At 39.2% G+C, this 24,337-nt stretch overlaps 1 protein-coding gene across 1 annotated transcript; it reads right to left on the minus strand.

Moving 5' to 3' along the window:
- Nucleotides 1-682: 682 nt before the first annotated feature.
- On the minus strand, nt 683-18,962 carry slc2a11b (solute carrier family 2 member 11b). Its single transcript, XM_028457760.1, has 12 exons — nt 18,826-18,962; nt 18,618-18,716; nt 17,440-17,600; nt 17,215-17,339; nt 16,954-17,083; nt 14,373-14,521; nt 8,647-8,834; nt 8,442-8,552; nt 6,629-6,730; nt 6,464-6,539; nt 4,419-4,546; nt 683-1,234 (listed from the first exon to the last, which is right to left on the minus strand). Exons 1-12 carry the CDS (start codon nt 18,895-18,897, stop codon nt 1,037-1,039), a joined length of 1,539 nt encoding a protein of 512 aa, XP_028313561.1. The 5' UTR covers nt 18,898-18,962; the 3' UTR covers nt 683-1,036.
- Between the last annotated feature and the right edge of the window lie 5,375 nt (nt 18,963-24,337).

The raw sequence follows: 24,337 nt of genomic DNA on the forward strand, positions 1-24,337 counted from the left end.
TTATTGTCACAATGTGTTTTTTTTTTTTGGAGTCATTTAGTTCTATTTTAATTCTCAATTTGTTTTTTCTTTCATTTTGTGTGTGCTTGTTGTTGTTTTGTGTTTTTAGATTTTTTTTCTTGTTATTTTGTGTGTTTTTGGAGTCAGGCTGAATCCTTTTTTGTTGTTTTGTGTGTTGTTTGCTCATTTTGAGTGTGTCATTTTGTTGGGGGGTTTTGGAGTCATTGAGTATGTTTTTGTTGTGGTTTTGTAATTTTCCTATCATTTTGTGTATTTATTTTTGTCATTATGTGTGCTTTTTTTGAGTTATTTAGTTGTATTTTAGTTGTCATTTTTGTACATTTTTCTTTCAGTTTGTGTGTGCTGTTTGTGTTTTTGGATTCATTTTGTAATTTTTTTTTTTTTTTTTAATTGTCATTTTGTATGTTTTTAGAGTCATTTTGAATACTTCATTTTGTTGTTTTGTGTATTGATCGCTAATTTTGGGTGTGTTGTTTTGCTGTTTTTTTTTGAGTCATTCTGTATTTTTTCGTTGTGGTTTTATAATTTTCCTATAATTTTGTGTATTTATTTTTGTCATTATGTGTTTGGTTTTTTTTGTTGAGTAATTTGGTTGTATTTTAGTTGTCATTTTATATATTTTATTTCATTTTGTGTGAGCTTGTTGTTATTTTGTGTTCTTTTTGTGAAAATTTCCTTGTCATTTTTTGCGTTTTGTAGTGATTTAGGCTTTTCGTTGTCATCTTGTGCATTTTTAATTGTCATTTTGTGTAATTTTTATTGTATTGTAATACATTTATAAATACATTGTATTTTTCTATAATCTTATGTATTTTTGTTGTCATTTTGTGTGAGTTCGAGTCATTTTGGGATTTTCTTTGATGACCGCACAACTTGTGGCCCCCAGGCTGCCAGTTGCCAACGGCTGGTTCACAGTATAATTAAGGAGTTTGTTCCAAAGCTAATCCTCTGTGTTCCCTCATACGTCCACACACAGTAAGAGAGGAACAGAAGCCTAGATCCATCCTGCGTACTTTCATACAGATGTTGAGAGGAGGTTTGCTCCGATTTCTTCGCCGTAGTAGGAGAGCTTTTTCTTCCGTCCTGACTTGAACTCGTTCTGAATTTCAAGGAAGGTTTTGTTCTTGGTTTCAGGAATAACAAAGAAAATGTAGATTGAAACCAGGAAGCAGACAACCAAGAACACGAGGAAGCAGTACTGCTGTAGTCCGATCTGTGGGAATCAAAGACAAATGATATCAAATGAAACGTTTACGGTATGTGTTTCCTATGTTGACCCTTGTAATATTAGTATTTTTGTAGTTTTTTCCCCCAAAACTGTTAGGTAAATAAAACAGTGAATTAACAATCGCATTTCCTGAATACAATGCAAGTGAAGATATAGGTTCTGACCCATGTCGTCGAACACTGCATTAGCATTAGCCTAGCATTAACATTAATTAGCTTTAGCATGAGCTAGATTTAGCGTATAATTAACATTAGCTAGCATTAGGGTTGCCAACTGTCCCGTATTCGCCGGGACACCCCATATTTGAACCTTAATTGGTTTGTCCCTATACGGGACTCACCTTGTCCCGGATATGGACTGCAGTGTACTACTCCAACCAATAGATGCCCCCCTTGTACTAATTTCTAAGGTAAGGTACTGATTTATTAGAAGCAATTCCAATAATTAGTAACGCCATCGTGGGATGCAGTTTGGTGGTGCCACGTGCCGAGCGCTCAAATATGGATAAACCAGGCCCAGCTAAGAAGAAAAGACTTTGCAGCTTCAACAAGCAGTGGGAGGCAAAAAAGACACGAATAAAGCCAGTCAGCGGTGATGCGACAAAAGCTTTTTGCACTTTGTGCCGACATGAGTTTTCAATTAGCCATGGAGGTGAAAATGACCTGACTCAACATGCATCCACAGAAATGCATAAGAAGGCAACATTAGCTAAAGATGCTAGTAATAATAGTACATTCTTTGCCACATCAACAGCAGTAAATGACCAGATTGCTGCAAGTGAAGCCGCGTATGTGTACCATACAGTTAAACATGGACAAAGCTACAGCAGCACTGACTGTCTGGTTAAGCTCAACGGCGCACTGTTCAATGACTCAAACATTGTGAAGAAGATGCACATGGGACGAACGAAAGCTGCGATGATTACTATGAATGTTTTGGGACCAAAGACTGTGGGGGATATATTGGATAATCTTTCCTCCACTGAAGGTGAGCCTGTATATTTCTCAGTTGCAACTGATGCCTCAAACAAGGGAAATAGAAAAATGTTTCCAGTGTGTGTCAGATATTTCTCCATGTCTGAAGGAGTTCAGTGCAAGTTACTGGACTTTTATGAAGACGGTAATGAAACTGCTAGTGGCATTTATAATACACTAATAAACTGCCTGGAAAAGCATGAGCTGGACACCAGTCATATCATTGCTTATGCAGCAGATAATGCTAATGTCAACTATGGCAAACATAACTCCATTCATCAGTTATTCAAACATTCAAACAATCGTATTCTGAAAGCAAACTGTCCAGCTCATATACAGTAGCTCATAACACTTGTAAGCATGCCTGTGATCAGCTGTCGGTGGATATTGAGACAGTTGTTTTAAAAATCTACAGCCACTTTTCAGTGTCTGCTTCTAGAAGAGAAGAATTGCGGACATTTTTTGACTTTGTTGACATTGAATGGCGTGAAATTCTGTGTCACGTTTGCACAAGATGGCTCTCTCTTCATCCAGCAGTTGACCGACTCCTGCAAAGCCGGCCTGCTCTGACTGGATACTTTAGGTCCCTTGATGGTACTTGTCCTGTGGTGCTTAAGCAGATTTTTGATGATGAAGAAAAAACTGAAGAGGTCGAGATTTATCTGTGCTTCTTCCACAATGTGGGTTGTGTTTTTGAACAACTTGTGTAAAAACTGGAGGAAACGAAACTTTGCATCACAGATGTTTTTGAAGAAATCCAGAAGTTCAAAGCTAAGATGATGCAGCGGAAACGAGAGAGCTTTTTTGGATACCAGACCAAACAGCTCATGGACAGACGACTGCCAGCTCAAAGGTCCAAGCAGCAACAGGACTTTATGAAGTTCTATGACTCGGTCATCTCTTACATTGACAAGTGGTTTGACTTTTCACCGGAGATTGTTATGATGAAACTCAAACCTATTGGACTCTATGAGGAGCTCACCTTCACTGACCTGGAACAAGTGGTGGCTGCCCTGAAAATGACAGGGATTGTCAGTATGGATGAACTTTATGACGAATTTTGTGCGAGCCGGGAGGAAATGCAGAAAGCCAAACAGGATACTACCAAAACCACAAATGAGAAGTGGATGGCAGTTTTCCAAAACACTGGAAAGGCAAACCTGACCAACATGTTCAGGATTGTCTCATTTGTCCTCAGTGTGCCAGGCTCAAATGCTTTCACTGAGAGCATTTTTTCTCTAATCAAAAATGAACTTCAGATATCTGTGAATTGTGGCTTTCCATGCAAAGACTTTTTCTGGGTCGTGCAAACAGACAAACGACTGTTGGAATCCATCAGGAGCAGCAAAAAGTATCCTTGGAAGAAGTAGACTTGGTGAGTTTAAAGTTCTCCTCAGTTGCTATTGAAAAGTTTTTATGTATTGATTGTGTGTTTAATATGTATGTGAAGGTCCAGTTAATAATAATAATAATAATAATAATAAAGGTTTGAAATTTTTTTTTGCCTAAGTATTATCAAAAATGTGTTAAATATAGATTTTTTTTCAATGTCATGTATAAATTAAGAAATGTCAGTCTTATGTGGCACTTATTACCGGTGAAAAATTTCTGTCCCTTATTTGGTCTTGGGAAAGTTGGCAACCCTAGCTAGAATTAACGTTAATTAGCATTACCTAGCATCAATATTAACCTAGCATTAGCTATCATGAGGATTAACCTAGCAATTGCATTAACCTAGCATTAGCTAAACATTAACCTAACAATAGCTTAGCATTAACCTAACACTGGATTAGCATTTGCCTAGCATTAGCACTAACCTAGTATTAGCCTAGCCAATGAACCATTGAAGGATCTGAAACAATCTAAAAAATGAAAGAACATTTAAAAGTTTGAAAAAGGTTGAAAAGGGTTGAATGTATTAGCTGAAAGTAAACAGAGACTTCCAAGTTGAGGGCTTAAGTTCTTGAAAATATCTGATGTGGATGAGAAAATGAAACCAAATTAAAAAGTTGAAAAGTTGGAGAAAAGGAAATACATAGCATAAATGCCAGAAATGATATGCAAATTTTGACACCAAACTTGTTGAAATCGGTTAAAAAATGTGGGAGTAGTAGGAGTAAGACCCAAGCAGATTAATAATTATAATAAATGGTGCCTCCTGCATCCGCACTTATAATAAATATCGGGGTACGTACCACAAGGAAAGGGAAAAGGAGGCCAATAAAGAAGAAGCTGAGCCAGTTCACTGTCCCTGTGAGCATGTACGCCGCAGGCCGCGCGTTCTGCGTAAACAGCTCAGTTGTCAAAATGTTTGTCACGCCACCTTCACAGAAGAAGAACAGACAACATTGTATAGGATGGTTAACCCTCCTATTATCCTCAAATATTACTAACACATTTTACCCTGTGGATTTCTGCTTCCAGTAAATTATTTTCAGAAAATTACTGACCAAGTTTTTGTGTCGGTCACTTTGTTTATTTGTTGAATACATAAATAAGGGCTCGATAATGAAACCTTGACCTGTTCTCTAGCGCCACCATCAGGCCAAATTTTTCATTTAAAATTTCTTTATCTTGAATAGTTTTCATCCAAATATTCTCAACTTTGCTGACATTAAAGACCACAAGAGTTTGAACCCTATTGGTTGTGGTGATGATATGACCTTTCCTGCAGTGCCACCATCAGGTCAAACTTTTAGTTTTAGAGTTAGTGTATCTAAAATATCATCAACACTTACTTGAAGATTTAAAAAAAAACTTTAAAAAGTTTCTAAATTATGACACCTTTTGCTAAATTATGTACCTTATTTTCCGACGTAGAGGACGTTATTTTTTTTCCTTAAAAGTTGAGGGCCAATGCAGCAGTGCTCTTTATGTGTAGATTTTTCAGTCATTCGCACACTTGTTCAGTGAAAGCGGGTTTCAGGAGGCAAAATATTACTAACAGTCCCCCCTACAGCGGAATAACTGACCTGTAACAGCCACTGAACATCACGGTGAACTCAACGTTCAGAAACAAGGTTCGGATAATGTGAGAAAGTGATGCACTCACAGCTTTAATAAGAGGATGGAGGCGTCATGGTCCTTATACGGGACGGTGTCCGATCGTGGAGGGAAATTGCGTGGCAGCGAGTGACAGCAGAAGTCATACATCTGTTGAATATTTGTTTTTATTCATGTATAAAATAATTCGGGAGTCGGGACTGGCGTGATCGCTGCTGAGGCAATGGTGGATGGGAGCGGCCGGAGCGGTGTGTCAGTCTGGGTCCAGTAAAAATTGGCCATAAAAGCTGTAAATGGACTGATATGCAGTGAGGAAGTGACTTTATGTGGAGATGGAAACTCGTCCGTTGAAACTGATCAGAATACACAGAAACATACGAAAACCTTCGCTAACGCGGGAGTATAGCAGCCTGCCTACCTGCCCATTCTGACTGGTCGAGTCGTTTGAAGGGCACCCCCATCAGTCAATAGGGTGCAGCCTATGTCTCGAAGTGGCCTTTAAGTGAATTTTTCTTGGAAAATTGCTAAATACTTGGAATGCGGCCAATACAGCGGTGCAATCAATAGCCCGGAAAATACGGTATTAACTTCAAAAGTATCAACTGTGCACCTGCAGGTGTGAGGATGTAAGCTCACAACTGGGTCACACACAGACAGACACATTTTCCACAGCTAAAACAGCTTGGGGTCAAATTGACCCCAGAGGAACACCAAAGCTTGCAATATGTGTCCAGCACATTGAAAAAAAATATCTTCACATTACCAGTACATGGTTAGAATATCAACTCATCTACAGTACATATTGCTTCTGATTTGTCACATTTGTGTTTAGTATTATTGTTCAATTCAACTTTCTGTATGTAATAGTGCCAAATCATGGCATTCATCACAAAATATAAAGTTCTGTTTTAATGGAAAAAGCCACCACATCAAAATGAGTGTGTACCAACATAATGTTTTTGGTTTAAAGGTTTTGCAGAAAACATTGTTAAAGTTAGAATCGAGTAAATAAAGTACAGTGGTCAGCCCTGGAAAAACAAAAGAAGAATTTAAAAAAAAATACACATCTTCATGATACATATGTTTTGTTTCATCAATTGCACTCATTAAATTAGGAAACGTCATGAAATATGAAGTAAAAAAAAAAAAAAGTCAATTATTTTTTGAATGATAAACATTGAATGGGGTCAAATTGAAGGAAAATATAAGCTGTCACACCACAGATGTATTCACTTACCAGGTCCCAAGCCGAAACTCAGGATAAAAGCAAAAACACAGACCACGCTCAAGTATGGAACAACTGGGCTCGCATCCTATAAGGAATACACACACATTTACACACACACACACACACACGCTGTACATACTGCAGAGCTCACATGGTTTGATTGTCACTAATCACCTGGAATGTGAGCGTGAGGGTGAATAAAATGCAGCAGATACCCATTAGTGTGTATCCTCCTGTGATGAGAACCTTCCTTCCTAAACATTCAACGAGCATTCCCTGTGAGAGAGAGAGACACACACACACACACACACACACACACACACACACACACACACACACACCATATCACAAGACCCAAGCGAAACACACATTCTACAGCAACTTAAGCCTTTGAAAGAATGTCGATTGCATTGTTTGTGTGTTTGACACCATTAAAGATATTCTAACTTTAATCAGCAACAACAAGAAAAGTTAGATTAGTTTAATTTTAGCCTACAGGCACTCCTAGATGTAATAAAAGTTCATATATATATATATTTTTAAATCTCTTCTGTCATTGTCAGAGAAACGTTTCGCTATTTGATGCTCTTTTGTATATTTCTCTAATGTTTTTTGAGTACATTTTGTCTACTTTTCTGGCATATCATGGATTTTTGGAGACATTTTGTGTGTTTTTGTTGTCGTTTTGTACTTTTTTCTTTAATTTGTTCACGTATTTGTTGTTTTGTGTTTTTAAAGTCATTTTGGTGTATTTTTGTTTTTACATTTTACCTCTCATGCTGTCAGATTTCAAACCTTCAAACCAAATTTTTCAGTATTTTTGTAATCGTCATGTATGTTTCTGAATAAATTTTGTCTACTTTTCTGGCGTATCGTGGGTCTTTGGAGACATTTTGTGAATATCTTTGGTATGTCTTTAACTCCCATGCTGTCAGATTTAAAAAGAAACCTGAAAACTTCTTTAACCAATGATCTATTTAAAGTTATAATCTCATCTTTGATTTATTTTAAATGTACAAACACTAAGTGAACTATTGTAATTGATGCAGCGTTAATTGCCATAATTCTGCTTCATTACATTTTTAAATCGATAATTACAATATGACAGTGTGCACCTCTGAACATATAGATTAGAGATGGGCAGCTTTATTCACAGCTGGGCCACAAAAATGTGAATGTATCTGATCTAAGTGTAATATTATCATCATTCATGTCATAATTTAGAATAGTGACCAACCTGAGCATTAATGTTGGAAACGACAAAGGTTTGTGTGGCTTTAATTGTTTGTGTATTTTTCTCTCAATTTGTGTTTTTGTTGTTTTATGTGTTTTTCTTGTTATTTTTGTGCATCTCGTAGTCATTTCTGTATTTTTGTAGTCGTCTTGTATGTTTTTGAAGTAGATTTTGTCTACCTTTCTGGCATATCTTGGGTTTTTGAAGACACTTTGTGCATTTAGTTTGGGGGCCACACAAATTAAATTGAGGGCTGCATGTCACCCCCAGTTGCCTATGCCATATTTTAGAGTAATTTTTTTTAATGATTTTTTATATTTTTGTGTGTTATTGGAGTCGAATTGTGTGTTTCTGTTTTTCTATTATGTGTTTTTTTCTGTGTTATTTTGTGCATTTTTGGAGTCGTTCTGTGCATTTTATGATCTGTTTTTGTATTTTGTGTATTTTTCTGTCATTTTGTGTTGATGGCGTCATTTGTGCAATTCTATTGTCAGTTTGAGCATTGCTTTCATTTTGTGTAGTCATTTGTTTTCATTTTTCGTTTAATGTCTTTTTGGAGTAAATCTTGTGTTTGGTTTTGTAGTATATTTTGTCCATACTTTTCTGACATAATATGGGTTTTTGGATTTACTTTAGGGATGGAACAAAATTAGACTGAGAGCCACATGTAGCCCCTGAGCCCTCAGTTGCCTATGTCTGATTTACATTTTGATTTACTCCAGTGTAAAATTTGAACATGAAACTTGCACTTACGCATGTTAAAGCAGTGATGCATTCACAGGCACCGGTGCCAAGAGTCACATATGGTATCTTATCGTTGGGGATGCCAGATCGCTTAAACACATACTCTGCATAGAAGTAAATCTACACATAATATGGGAAAATTAGTACAAAAAAAGGTAAAAAAACCTGCATTTAATAAAAATGTGTGAATTTCCCAGGTTGGGTTCTTACGTACAGCGTTGACACCGTTGAGCTGTTGAGCAGCGCTGAGCAGAAGAACAGTGACGAGCTGCCAACGTATGCTGCCGTCTGTAAAAAGCTGCCAGGGTTTCTTGGTCTGGAGACCCGCTAGGTTATTCTTCTCCTTCTCTATATCCTCCCATTCCCTTTCACTGTCAGTTGAACCGTGCAGTTGTCTGAGCGCTGCAGGCGGAAAAACACATGATTCAATGACTTTAGGTTTTCTGTCAAGCTTGTAATTGTTTCACATGTTTGTTGTCCTTTTTTGTGAATCATATCAGGAGATTTCTTAGAACCTTAACACCAGACTAATGTATTCATTTCTCATATCGTTGGTCTATCACTAATATGTTCTCACGTGCTTGACCTCACAGTCAAGCAGAGAGATACTATCTCTGAATCCGATCTTGGGATCTGAAGAAGAGAGTTTTTATTCTTTAAATAATGGCCAAAAATAGCCTTTAAAGTGTAAGTCCACCCTAAAAACACTTTTTTTTTTTTTTGCTGAATACATACTGTATATGATTTGGTATGAAATAATACAATTTATTTATCCTAGTCCCACTCTTCACATTTAAGTCTGAATATTTAAATGTAGCGTTTTTAGTTGTAAAATGTCAGTGACTGTCCTCTATGGGTTGAATGCTGGCTATTGCAATTGAATTCTGCCATTGGCTGAGATTGGATTAGTGACGTCTTTTTGGACCCGATAGTCCCGCCTCTCCTATAAAAGATGGGGGGCTAAGTTCGAAGCTGTGCAAGATCAGAATACTTCAGAGTTCTGCTCGGAAAGTGTAGAGTGAGAAAGTAATGAATAAAACATGTAGAGTAGCTGGCAATATGGACCTGTTCAAGTTGGTTGAAACACACCAATAACCAAGAAAGAAAAAGAAGGGCTGTTTTGGAAATGCCACACTCCGTACTATACACAACAAGCTGAATGAGTATATTAGTATGACGATCATGGCACTGAAGTATACTTCCAAGTTTCCCAACATGCATTTCGAACCTACGACAACAAAAACCAAGTAGAATATCAACATGTGGCCATTTTATCCATAAAACTCGCGGAAACACATTTCATTAGTGGATATTTTGGTATGGGAATTCTGGTGGAACCACACAATATTCATGCAAGAAAATCTGATGTAATTCAAATATACAGTATATAAATGTACATTATGTATATTAAAAAAAAACTCTTCCTCACCCACCGCGGGCGGTCTCTTTTTCCTTCAAGCTCGGGTCCTCTGGGAGCTTGAGGGTTCTGTGCAGTATCTTTGCTGTCCCTTGCACTGCACTTTTCTGGACCGAGATGTATGATGTATTTCCTGGCATTTGCTGTAGCCACTCTTCCAGTTTGGGGGTCGCAGCCCCGAGTGCCCCGACGACCACGGGCACCACTGATGCCTTCACCCTCCAGGCCTTCTCCAGCTCTTCTCTGAGCCCCTGGTTTTTTCTAGTTTCTCATGTTCCTTTTTCCTGATGTTGCAGTCACACGGTATTGTTATGTCAACCACAACGGCTTTCCTCTGCTCTTTGTCCACCACCACAATGTCCGGTTGGTTCGCCATTACCATTCTGTTCATCTGTATCTGGAAATCCCACAGGATCTTAGCTCGGTCATTTTCTACCACCTTTGGAGGTGTTTCCCACTTTGACATTGGGGTTTCCAGCCCATACTCTGCACAGATGTTCCTGTACACTATACCAGCCACTTGGTTATGGCGCTCCATGTAAGCTTTCCCTGCCAGCATCTTACACCCTGCAGTTCTGTGCTGGATTGTCTCAGGGACCTCTTTGCACAGTCTACACCTGGGGTCTTGTCTGGTGTGGTAGATCTGGGCCTCTATTGCTCTGGTGCTCAAGGCCTGCTCCTGTGCAGCCATGATGAGTGCCTCTGTGCTGTCCTTCAGATCAGCTCTGTCTAGCCATTGATACAATGTCCTGATATCCACCACTTCTGTTATGTTTCGGTGGTACATCCCATGTAGGGGCTTGTCCTCCCATGACGGAACCTCCAGCACCTCATCTTCTGTTCTCTATTGTCTGAGACATTCACTGAGCACGTCATCTGTTGGAGCCTTGTCCTTGATGTACTTATGGATCTTGGATGTTTCATCCTGGATAGTGGCTCTCACGCTCATTAGTCCTCGGCCTCCTTCCTTACGGCTAGCGTACAGTCTCAGGGTGCTGGATTTGGGGTGGAACCCTCCATGCATGGTTAGAAGCTTTTGTGTCTTAACATCTGTGGTCTGTATCTCATCCTTTGGCCAGCTTAGTATTCCTGCAGGGTATCTGATTACTGGCAGGGCGTAGCTGTTTATTGCCCGGGACTTGTTCATGCCATTGAGCTGGCTTCTTAGGACATGCCTTACTTGTTGGAGGTATTTGGCCGTAGCCGCTTTCCTTGTCACCTCTTCGAGGTTGCCATTTGCTTGTGGGATTCCGAGGTACTTGTAACTGTCCTCAATGTCTGCTATTGTTCTTTCTGGGAGTGAGTCCCCTTCTGTGTGGACTACCTTCCCTCTCTTAGTCACCATCCAACCACACTTCTCTAGTCCAAATGACATCCCAATGTCTGTGCTGTATATCCGGGTGGTATGGATCAGTGAGTCTATGTCTCGCTCATTGTTAGCGTACAGCTTGATGTCATCCATGTAGAGGAGGTGACTGATGGTGGCGCCGTTCAGGCCTATGCAGAACAGCAGTAGGGACAGGGAGTCTCCTTGGTATATGCCACATTTGATGGAAACTTGTGCAAGTGGCTTGTCATTGGCCTCAAGGGTGGTTTTCGACAACCTCATTGAGTTTGCAATGAAAGCTCTTAGAGTCCTGTTTATGTTGTATAGCTCCAAGCATTCAATGATCCAAGTATGTGGCATTGAGTCATAGGCTTTCTTGTAATCAATCCAGGCAGTGCTAAGGTTAGTGTTTCGGGTCCTGCAGTCCCTAGAGACTGTTCTGTAAACCAGGAGCTGGTGTTTGGCACCTCTGGTATTTTTACCGATTCTCTTATGGACTGTGCTCATGTATTGATCCATCTATGATGCCAGACATGAGCTTCAATGTTGTGGAGAGGCAGGTTATTGACCAATAGTTGGATGCAGTTGCCTTTTGTGGATGTTGGAACACTGAGTTACTAGTAGTTTGGACTGTGGGTTTTGTAGTAATCATTTCTCCCACATCCTTTGCATGTAGCCCATCTGACTAGGGTTACTGGAGTAGTAGCATTCCAACAGAGCCCTGTTATCGCATCTCGCCCATTTCAGTCTTGTTCCAGTAGCCCATTTTTCATCAAGGTGCTCTAGTTCCCCAGCACCTGATGCAGACCTTGTTTGGCCGGGCGACGTCTGAGTCGGCATGTCAGTCATTTCATTGTCTCTCATCATTGTATGAGGTAGGCAGTGGTGTGATATATATACACACAGTCCCCTCCAAAGTTATTGAAACGACAAGGTCAATTCCTTTGTTTTTGTTGTATACTGAAGACATTTGGGTTTCAGATCACAACATGAATAAGAGACAAAAGTTCAGAATTCTAGTTTTTATTTCATGGTACCTACATCTAGATGTAAGGGTTCAAACAAAAGGTGCTCTGTCCTGAGTTGTTTAAAGGGGACATATTATGAAAAATCCACTTTTGCAGCTTTTTTAAAAACATTTTTTTTTTTATCACATATGAGGTAACTTGAGTGTCCACCAGCACACTAAATGTGAAATAAAACCATCCAGCCTTTTGTTTGTGGTCTGTATAAGTTTTACAACACAGAGAAAATTGCTCCATTTCCAATTTTCTGAGTTTGTGACATCTCAAGTGAAGAAAATACACTCCAATCCACTGGTAACTCCACTCGGGGACTCCACCTCCAGTACCTGTTATATCGCCTTGTATTGCTGATCTAACGTGTTTGTGACACAATTGAGGCAGCAGTTGAACATAACAAATGAGTATCAGCTTAAATGCACTATTCCTGTAGTTATAAAAGCAGAGGAGGAGGAGAAAGTGAGTGTGCAAAGCTGGGTGACAGGGGAGAGAGAGCTGATCACTTCTCCGAGCACTTATCATTAACAGCGCCGCTTTTACGATGTAAATGATCAACTTATTAAAGGATGAGTTCACTCAGCACTGCAGCCGTGTCACTATAGCGGAGTGGGAGGGAGAGGCTGCTGCCTCAGCTCTACACACAGTGAAGGAAGAGGCAGGGAAGGGGGGGGGGGGGGGGGGTCTATGCAAATCCAGGGACACACCCCCCCAAAACAGAGCACTATCACAGAATTTGTTTTTACAGGGTATTAAACCTCTTCTGTTGCTTAATTAATGTTATGTCATGATCAAACACCAGCACAGATATGCCATTTTGACCACAGGGAACTGTTTTAAAAGGTGATAATTTTTCATAATATGTCACCTTTAACATATCTAGATGTACATACCATAAAATAAAAGCTGGAATATTCGCATATTCATGTTTTGATCTGAAACCCAAATGTCTTCAGTATACAACAAAAACAAAGAAATTGACCTTGCCGTTCCAAAACTTTTGGCGGAGACTGTGTATATATATAATCACAACACATAAAATGCAGTAAGAGAGGAGATCACAACACATTTGATGACAAAATCCCAGATCTGTAATGTCGTCTAGAATCACATAACAATCTGACATAAAATCTTATGTTCCAAAGAAAAGTGTTAAAGCTCTCCCAAGATCAAATACTCAATACTGCAACAACAACATGGCAATAACAACACAATGCAGAACTCACAGAGTTAACGGCACACATCCAATACAAGACAAGCTAAGCTAGTGATGCCTTGTACATGCCTCATACCAAATTGACCAATAGGAAAGTGTCTTAGGCCCTGGCTGTCAGGCCCCACTGGCCAAGCTATAGTGTGCATTGAGCCCATCCACACAGAACAATATTGCAAACAAGTCTAGAGAAGAAATACACACTGCAAATGAAATCTTTCAACATTTTATTTGGCAAACAAAGTTTGCTAAGTTTAATTTTGTTGCACAACATAATTGTGTCTAACACAGATGAGCATAATTCTCCTCTGCACAACAGCGACATCTGGTGGGGCAGCTAATGCAAAAATGCAACTGCATTTCATGCCAACATTTCGAAGGCTAACTTCAAAACAAGAGCCCTATTCACAAAAACTACTGGAAGACAAGCAGAGATGCTTTTGTTTGAAAAGGGGATGTTAGATTTTTAGCTTGAAGCCAGAAGCGGGACGACTTTGCATTCCACTCGCAATGCATCATGGGGCGGTTGAGTATGACTAGTGTGCCCACCGTGCATACTTAAAAAATGTCCCCATATACTGTAGTATACATCCAGGTATTTCTCATGTACTCAATCTTTTCATACTATCTAATGTGAACGCACTACATACTAATTTTGACGTCAGACTTAGTATGAGTAGTACGATAGTATGACATAAACAACACAGCCCACGTTTCCTCCTCTCACAGTCCTCAGTGAACATTGATTGACAGCTTCATGTGAAAATGTGCAGCACTGTGGGTGCTGTGAATGGGCGTGTCTTAACTACTCTAGGAGCAACGCCCATAATCAAAGCATTTTTTTTATTTCGTCCGAGTGGCAGGTCAGCAAAAACCTGGGGGTGTACTTACACTTTAAGGCTGTTTATGATCTTCTAATGCATGTGGGAATTATGAAATGGTATAGTATTTATTTTATTTTTACCTTTTTGACATGCCTCCTTATCTCCTTTGTCAATGAGCAGGTACCGAGGGCTCTCTGGAAACCAGGGCAGGGTGACGAGCTGTAGAAGTGCTGGAATGCTAACGGTGGAGAGAAGAATCGGCCAGTATTCCTCTCTTCCCAGCAGCTCCCTGTGCAATCATACAACTCACATCAACATACTTCTTTATTTTTTTTATCAGAATTTAACCTTGTTCATGCAAAATTTTTAAAACTGCTGGAGACGAATGTTTTTCAATCAGATGAAGACATGGTGTTTAGGCCTCATAGATCAATACCTTAAAGAAAAGTTTCTTGCAATGCATTGTTGGATTTGGAGTCTGGTAGACGGATGCATAAAAGTGTTTTTACTTAATTATTACTGGGACTTCTTGTGTTTGCCCCCAAAAACTAAAATGACTTCCCAACACATTTAGGGTGTTTTCAAAGACTGAAAGATATGAAAAAACAATGGCGGCTGTTAATTTTGGAGTTTACACAGAAAGATCCGAATCCGTGTAACGTTGAATGAGGTTATGAGGAATACTGGGAACAAACCAGTGACGTGCCATCAGGGTAGGCAAGGTAGGCAGTGCCTACCCAAGGGTGAATTGATATTTTGATTATTTGTTTTAATTATTATCCATTTCCAATAGCCTACAGTACCTATAAGTTTGAAAGTGTCCGCATTTTGTGTGTTTCATAGCCCAAACTACTAAACAGCGCTATTCCCTGGAACAGCTGCACAGTCTCACTCCGCTGTAAGGCAGAGGGAGGCCACGCCCCCTCCCAAAGGCACGTTGCTCCTCTGCCTCCGTTCCCATTGCGTGTTTTTACGTGTTTGCGCATGCGCAGTCAGGTACCCAAGATGACAACCATTTACGTCCAAAGGCAGCGTAGAGAGCTGCCTTTGGGCGTAACCGCGCTATGCTAAATACTATACGTAAGTTCACAGTACATTAGTGAATTGATGCCATGTGACCGCTGCTGTTACGTTCTCTAGCTAGTGGGCGCGATAACACTACAGTCATGATGACAGCGCTAGAGATGATAGAGAAACTTTTTTTGAGGAAAAACGACAGCTTTTAAAAGATGGAGACCAACACCTGAGTTACAGCAAGATAAGGTCAGAAAATGTTTCATACTTTCCACAGTGAATGGAACAAAAGGAAGCATTTACTTTGTGGATGCCCCTCACTGAGGCTGTTCCGAGTTGTTGTTGCCATTTTCGTGTTTCTGTGTTTCCAGCACAAACAACCGATGTGCTGTCGTGTCATGAGATATATCTTGTTGGGAGAGTATGGAGGTTATATTAAATAATTGTTTGTTTCTTTAATGGTATTTATGATGTTGATTTTGTTAGATGGCTAAACACTTGTTCATGTGGATCTTGTTGGGTTTTTTTCTTTCTTATTATGAATTTTATATTTTGATAAGTGCATTGAGATGATTTTGTTGGAAATTGCTGTACAAAAAATAAAATTGCTTTCAATTGAATTAACCAGCAGAAACATATGAAATTGTCATTGGTGGTCTCGATTTGCAACGTGCCTACCCAGGCCTAGTGGTCACGACACGTCACTGGAACATACTATAACAAAAAGTGTGTCAAGTGAATCACTGAGCTCCTTGTTCTGAGAAGAAATACAGTAAATCTCAGTAAGATTTAAGTGAAAACATTTCTATGCATCTGTCTACATGGACTCCACATCCCACAATGCAAGGCACAAAACCTTTCTGACAATGTCATTAAGGGAGTGTTTACAGTGGAGAACTAAACAAACTGTCCAGTGGCAATTTTTTTCCTACTCTATGGTCGTGTTTGAAATTGCATACCAACATATTACTCATACTAAGTCTGATGTCAAAATTAGTATGTAATGCCTACACATTAGATAGTATGGAAAGATTGAGAACGTGAGAAATACCTGGGCGTATACTATATGGGGACATTTTTGAAGTATGCACGTTGGTTACACTAGTCATACTCAACCGCCCCATGATGCATTGCGAGCTTAATGTAAAATCGTCTTGGGTTCGTCTTCAAGCTAATAGTCAAACATCCCCATTTCAAAATAAAAGCATATCTTCTGGTCTTTCATTACTTTTTATTGTTTTTAGAAATAGGACTGTTGTTTTGAAGTTTACCGTAAGTTTAGTGAGTAGCACAATGGAGGGTCTCCGAAAATCTAAGAAATGTTGGGATTAAACGTGTATACAGTATGTGATTTTTATGGATCAGATGAGCACATGTTGATATTCTACTTCATAACTTTCTCACTTAAAATGGTTTCAGAACTTTCAAAGGTGGAGAATTTAGTCTCAGTGTGCTTCAGGTTTTTGTCGTTTGTTCCAAATGCATCTTGAGTAACTTGGAAATATACTTCAGTTGGAATGCTCATCATCATTATCCTCTTAACCATACTTATAGTATATAGTAGATATTATACTGTATACTCATTGAGTTTGTAGTGCATAGTACGGAGTGTCCCAATTGAAACACTATGTCTTTATCTGAAAAAAATAACAATAATAATAATTGTCTCCAGTAGCTTTAAATGACAAAAATCTGCTGAGGATTTACTTGAGGCCGATCACTTGTCCAGTTAGGATCCCACCAGTAATGAAAATGGAGGTTCCCATTCCCATGGCACCGCGTAATGATGTTGGTGCTATTTCCCCCAGATACAGAGCCTGCACACAAAGGCCGATGCCTACAAACAACAACAAAAGATGACAAAGAAAAACAATAGTTAGACTATAGAATGAAAGGCTGAAATTCATCTGACATGTGTGTACAATGTGGTTTTCAAGAAGAAATGAAAGCAACAGACAATATATTTACCTGCATTTATTCCAATGAACAAACGCCCAACAATGAGTAATTCAAAATACCCAACTGAGTAACTCAGACCCATTGCCAAAGCAGCCAATAATGCAAATATGTTATTCATCAGCAGGCTTCCTTTTCTATAACAGCCAAAAAGAATAAAAAATAGTCACTTCTTGGTTCAGAGAGAAAAAAAATGAAATTGTTTTCCCAGATTCTTTTCAAAGTTTCCCTCCTTACCGTCCTAGCTTTACTGACAAGGTGCTACCGATTGTTGCTCCCAGAAGTCCTCCTAAAGTGAAAACAGAAACTATGGTAGACCACAGAAGGACCACAACGTTCTCCGAAATGTCCGTTTGGTGACGCTGCTTCCAAGTTTGGTTGATGAAATTTTGCACATACTTTAAAAAAAGGAAAATGTAACATGATTCATCAAGAAAAAATAGTAAGTACTTCTTTATACCAAGCAAATATAACAGTATTAGCTGCATAGAAATAACCAGTAGAATGAACAGAGAACAGCTCCACTTTGGCAGCCATCAGTGCATGGATATAATCAGGACCAGCTAAATTTGTTCTGGAGTTTTTTTCATGCAAATGTTTATTCTTTTTTTTTCTTCTTTTTTTACATTACCAAGAGTGACAGTTATAACACAGCATTGAGGTCTATCTGAAATGAAGGCCTGTGATTTTTTTTTTTTTTACAAACCTAAGGTAAATATCCTGAGGGGTAATTACTTGTCATGTTACATGTATTTTTTTTGTTGATATTCTATGTATTTTTCTGAAATGTATGTGGGTTTTGTTGGTCATTTTGTCTATTTTTATTGGAATTTGGCGTGTTATTTGAGTTATTTAAGTAATTTTGTGTATGTTTTTGTTTTTTCGTTTTGTGTATTTTTCTGTAATGTATGAATCTGAGTCTTTTTTGTATTTTGTGTTATTGGAGTCATTCGATGTGTTTTTGTTGCCATTTTGTGTACTTTACTGTAATGCAGGTTTTTGTTTGGAGTATTGTGTGTTTCTGTTTTCATTTTGTGTGTTTTGGGGTCATTTTATGTATTTTCATTGTCAGTTTGTGTATTTATCTTATTATTGAAATTAGATATCTTTTTTAGAATATTTGAAGTTTTTTAGAATATTACATCATGGCACATTGAAGAAAAGGTTTAGTGACCAAAGTTTGATACTGAAAGTAATATCTTCTTCTTTTATTTAATCAATAAATTGCTGCATTTAAAACTAGTTTTTAGCAAAAGTTGACAAAGTCACTTTTTATTACATTTCAATAGGTCAATGTCAGGAGCATTTTTTACGGCTCATTAAAGCTCCTTCAAAATAGAATCTTTTTAACACCTTTTATTTCCAGTGTATATAAATCTCCCTTTGTATCCACGAACAGGCAGTTGTGATTTTACCTCTGTGGGAGCGTTGATGACAGATACATTATATCCATACTGGAAGGTTCCTCCGATACAAGCAGCACACATAGCCAGTAGGAGGCATTTATTAGGGTACTGTGAAAGAAAAACACAAACATCAAACATCAAACAGTTCACCATGGATAGAAAGGCTTCTCCCTCCAGGCAAACTCATCTAGTTTTTTGGTAAAACCCAAAAACCTACCTGTGACTGCCGTTTCTCTTTGATTCCCTTTACAAGCAAAGGCTCAAATTCCTCCAGAAATTCATTTGGCATTTTTTCGCTGATGCTTTAAAGTCCAAAAATCTTTGGTTTGCATGCAGGGTTGCTATCCATGTGAGAGCTGGCGCTCAAAAAGAGACTGGGGTTAGATGAAAGGACGGTTTTTATCTGGATGATTATACAAACCTTCTGTTGTCACTAAATGAGCGAGTGGTGCGGATGATCCGCAAAGTTATTCCACAGTTAACCAGATTTCATGCTTTCAGAAAAAAACCATTTAGATGGCATTAAGAGCAAAAATCAGGGAGAGATGGACCCGCATTGCCTTCACCTTCATGCACATACTGTATATATATATATATATATATATATATATATGAAAAGATTTACAGATGCATGCAGCACAATGTTAGGGAGAAAGCAAACAAAGGGCCACTTGTCCCCTGATTATTGAATTACCAAACATCAAGCTGAAAGAAAACCACGTGTTTGTTGAAAAATCAGTCTTTAAAACTGTGTCCATGAAATGGTTTTGTAAGAATGTATCAAAGTGAAAATTTTAGGCATGTAAGAGTTGCACAATATGTATATATATATATATACATATTTTTTTTTTTTCTTTTTAATTTGTCAAGTCTTTATTTACTCATCTTTTTCATTCACTTTAGCGTCACAGACTTTGCTGGTGTCTATCCTGGCTCACATCGGATGTAAAGCAGGGCACACCCTGGACCAGAGATGGGTAACATTTATCAGTTGTTGTTTTGTATTATTTTTTTCTGTTAATTTGTTTTTATTTTCTTAGTCATTTGTCATTCCTGGAGTCAATATGTGTGTTTTTTTATGATTTTGTGTTGTATTTGGAGTAATTTTGTAATTTTTGTGTTTTTTGTACATTTTCTCTCATTTTGTGTTTTTTGCTGTTTTTTTTAATTTAAGATTACATTAGATACACTTTATTAATCCCTTTAGAAGGCTCCTTCAGGGAAATTATATTTCCAGCAGCATTGCAGAAAATAATACCAGCACACAGTTGAAATAACATATAAATACAGAATATACGAGAAAAAATCAGAATGTACAGAACTAAATAATAAATAAACAAACAATGTTGATACAGACTACAACTATCAATCAATCAATAAATCAATCAATCTTTTATTTGTATAGCGCCAAATCATAACCAATGGTATCTCAAGACACTTTACAGTAGAGCAGTCTTAGGGACGGACTCTTCATTTTACGGATACACACATATGCATATATACGTATATACACATACATATGTATCCCACACCCAACATGAATTCATCATGGCGGCAAGGAAAACCTTCTGTTAAGCAGCAGGAACCTTGTGTACTACTACTGCTCCTCCTCTGTCTATCTGTTACCCCTCCTCCCCCCGACCCAGGAGTTGTACAGCTGAGGGACAAAGGAGGGCTTCAGTCTGTTGGTTCTGCACTTTGGAAGGAAGTCTATGGCTGAACTGGCTCCTCTGGTTGACGATGACGGTGTGGAGAGGGTGGCTGACATCTTCCATAATGTCCAGCCCTTTGTCCAGTGTTCTCCTCTCTGCAACCGTCACCAAAGAGTCCAGCTTCATGCCAACCACAGAGCCTGCCCTCCTGAATAGTTTGTCCAACCTGGACGCGTCCTTCTTTGAGATGCTTCCCCCCAGCACACCACTGTGGCGAAGAGGATGCTGGCTACCACGGACTGGTAGATCACCCGCAGGAGTACAGCCTGCTCTGTCCCTTATTGAACAGTTGGTTGGTGTGAGTTGCCCAGTCCAGTTTGTTGTCCAGCTACAGCCCAAGGCACTTGTAGGAGTCCACAACCTCCACCTCAGCTCCCTCTTTCAGAACTGGTCGCAGTCTTGGTCTGGACCTCCTAAAGTCAATGACCAGCTTCTTTGTCTTTGAGGTGTTGCGATGTAGATGGTTGGTGTGGCTCTGAACAGCAAAGTCCCCCACTAGGCACCTGTACTCCTCCTCTCTGTCATCTTGGGGCGACCCGATGCTGCTGATCACAGTGTCAGACGTGTGTCCTTCAGCCTGACATACTGTGGCCTTTTGGTGAGGTAGCTGGAGATCCAGGTAACCAGGCAGGGGTTCACTTGCATCCTGTTCAGTTTGTTCTGAAGCAACAGGAGCTGGATGGTATTGAAGGCGCTCGAGAAATCCAAAAACAGAACCCCACTGCGCCGCCTCCTTCATCCAGGTGCGAGTGGGCTCGGTGTAGCAGGTAGAGGATGGCATCCTCCACACCAACACCTTCCCGGTATGCAAACTGTAGACGTCCTGGGCGTGCTGCACTTTGGGTCGGAGGAGGCTGAGGAAGAGCTGCTCCAACCAACGTCTTCATCAGGTGTGAAGTGAGTGCCACTGGTCGGAAGTCATTCAGCTCACTGGGCCATTTCTTTTTAGGAACTGGCATAATGCAGGATGTTTTCCAGAGAGTGGGCACTCTCCCTCGCTGCAGGATAAGGTTGAAGATGCTTTGTAGCGGTTCACCCAGTTCAGCAGCGCAGGTTTTCAGCAGCCTAGGACACACCATGTCTGGGCCTGCTGCTTTCCTGGGTTTTTTTTTAATGTTTTTCTGTTATTTCTGTGGTCATTTCTGTATTTTTGAGTTATTTTGTGTATTTTTGTTGTCATTTTTTATTTGTTCTCTTTTCGTATATTTTACTCTCATTTTGTGCATGTTTGGATTGTTTGGTGTTTTTATTGCCATATTTTTGTTTTTGGGGGGTTATCAATGTCATTTCGTATATTTTACTTTCATTTGGTATGCTTTTATGTTGCTCTATGTGTTTTGGAGTCATTTTATGTTGTTTCTAAGTTTTTTTTGTTGTCATTTTGTATATTTTTGCCACATTTTGTTTGTTTTTTGTTGTCATTTTCTATGTTTTTGTTTTTAGTTTGTGTGTTTTTCAGTCTTTTTGAGTGTTTGTGGACTCAATTTGTGCATTTACGCTAGTTGCCACATCTGGTCCAGACTGTTCGTTTTTATCACAGTACCCGAAAAATAAAGGAACACTGAGGTATAGCTGAAAAGGGGAATTCAGCCTACCAGAAATGTCTGTGTCAAACTCCTACATTAGTACATTGTTCTGATTAATTGTTAAATGGGGAAACTATGTAGCTGCAGGAGCCTGCATCAACCCCAACAACTTCAAATAATGCTTTTTAAAGACCATTTCTATTATTTTCCATCATATGTTCATGCTATTTAGAAAACAATGGTAATAGAAGATAAAAAATTCTTTTTTTCAACACTAGTGCAGTGCCCATAGGAAGTATGTCTTGTTATAGAAAAGTGGGAGGTTAAGTAGCTTTTTCATGGATAGTTTACATGGGAGCTTTAATTCCTCTTTAAGTCAGAATAAAAGTTAAATCATCTTTAAACTGACCTTGTAAACACATTAAGTGCGCGCACACCCATGGTTCCAACAAAGCGAGCAAAAAGTGAAGCCACTCCAGCGGAATGTTGTAGCGTTCCGCCGGCCGGCATGCCACGGGGCGACCATTAAGCACAATTCCTTGAGCCCCCGTCTCAGCTCTGCTACCCCGACACAAAGCCTCTGCCCGGCCCGCTGCGTGTGCTCGCAAAACACACACACGCCCGCAGATGGCGCCCCAGCACGCTGCGGCGCCTCCGCCCGGGACAGGCTGCCCCAGGCCGGACACCGAGCGATTGGCTCTGGTGCGCCCACAGGCTGCCTCTAACCCGGCCAACTGTGCCGCATGATCAAAGCCAGCAAAGGCTCAATCTATTCCACATTAATGTCATCAGATCTAAAATTTCATAAAATTTTCCGCTCCCGGTGGACAACTCTATGAAATAATTGATGAACGGTATCATTACAGTCCAAACAAATCCAATGTTGCACACCATTGAACCAAGCAGCAGGCATGTTTAAAGTCTCAGCTCTGTCTGTCCCTGAACTGCAGATATTTGAGCCACACACACAGATTCCTTGCTTTTATAGATACTAGTGCAGTGCCCGTAGGAAGTATGTATTGCTATAGAAAAGTGGGAGGTTCAGTAGCTTTTTCACAGATGGCCAAATGAGGTTGTGTTTGAAGGTGGGACGTCAAGGACACCAAACAATGAAGATTATGTGTTGGGAGTTTTAGCCTAACCCAAGTGACTGAAGAAAAGGCTTCATTACAACTGATGTCCCAACCTGATCTACACCACATCATATTGTTTCATATGAATTAAATGGCTTTATTTGATGTATTTTACTTTTAATTCACCAAATCAGAGAAAGGAGTAAGTATTCCTATAAAAAAAAACAAGTAAGATATTCACTCACCACTCTCTTCAATGCTGCAGATCCTTCATCAAGATTCATTTTGTAAGTAGACAGTATCCAAGCCAAACGTTTAAACCCCCCCACCCCCCAAAATAAAAAAAACCCTCTTACCGCTTTGTCTGGGAACTTTCATAATAACAGCCAAGTGTAAGGTGCAGCATGTGACCCCAATCCTGGACCGAAGGAATACTTAACCCTTCCAACCATGACCTGGATTCTGTAGAGAAGCAATACATCAGGATTTCTCTCTTTAACAGTTTCTAGGCTTGTTTTACTTTTTAATCTAATATCGAATGATAGTTTTGTGCAAGGTGGAACAAACTGTCACTTGAATGTACATGTACATATACTATTTAATTGAAATGTTCACCTGCCCTACTATTCTATTATTACCATATTATCTTGTTATATTATCCTATTTAGTTTTGCACATATTTTTTTTTCTAGTTGATTGTTATTGTTTAATGTCTACATTGATAGAGAGCACAGTTCACCAAGTGAAATTCCTCGTGTGTATAACTTACATTACATGGCCATTAAAGTTGATTCTGAAGGTGAGCGTAAGATATGAATATTTTATAAGAGGCTTGGCAATTTTAAGAAGTGGTTATAGTCATATCTATTCTAAGGTCAGCAACAATTGGAATAAATCTGTAACAGTGATGATAGTAATAATAATCAGATGCATTGTATACTAAATGTTTAAAATACACAAAAGGATAGAAAAGAACCACAAATACCAATCAATGACTCACAGTGCCACCTAGTTGTGAGCATGAGATGATTTTTCAAATAATTTCAAAAATTCACAAGAAATCAAAGGAGAGTCTGAGTAGGCTCAAACCCGTCTCTCCGTAATCAGCTTTCTATGGCCAACATTTCATACACTGCAACCTATGGTCTACAAAGAAGTCCGTCACTCTAACTTTTTACAAATATGTCGCACGTCTGTTCACGACCAATAGTAATATTTCATATCACTTCTTTATGCAGGAAACACACCATTTTACATGCTTAAAGCCGTGATTAGTAGCTTATCAACAACGTTGAAACGGTCGAGATCGGGCAAACGGTTACATTTCTATGAATATTTTAATAAACATAAGTCCTCTGTGATCACTTCCTGTCTTCTTAAGCATGGCTAAAAAGCATTTAATCTCTTCATTGGTTTGT

The sequence above is a fragment of the Gouania willdenowi genome, chromosome 9 (genome assembly GCF_900634775.1).
Source record: "Gouania willdenowi chromosome 9, fGouWil2.1, whole genome shotgun sequence".
Lineage (NCBI taxonomy): Eukaryota > Metazoa > Chordata > Actinopteri > Blenniiformes > Gobiesocidae > Gouania > Gouania willdenowi.

Coding starts and splice junctions, on each gene's coding strand:
- slc2a11b (XM_028457760.1), bottom strand. CDS start 18,897: ATGCCAAATGAATTTCTGGAGGAATTTGAGCCTTTGCTTGTAAAGGGA. Junction 8,553..8,646: donor AGCTCAACGGTGTCAACGCT/GTACGTAAGAAC, acceptor TATTATGTGTAG/ATTTACTTCTATGCAGAGTA. Junction 4,547..6,463: donor GAGTTTCGGCTTGGGACCTG/GTAAGTGAATAC, acceptor TCTTCTGTGAAG/GTGGCGTGACAAACATTTTG.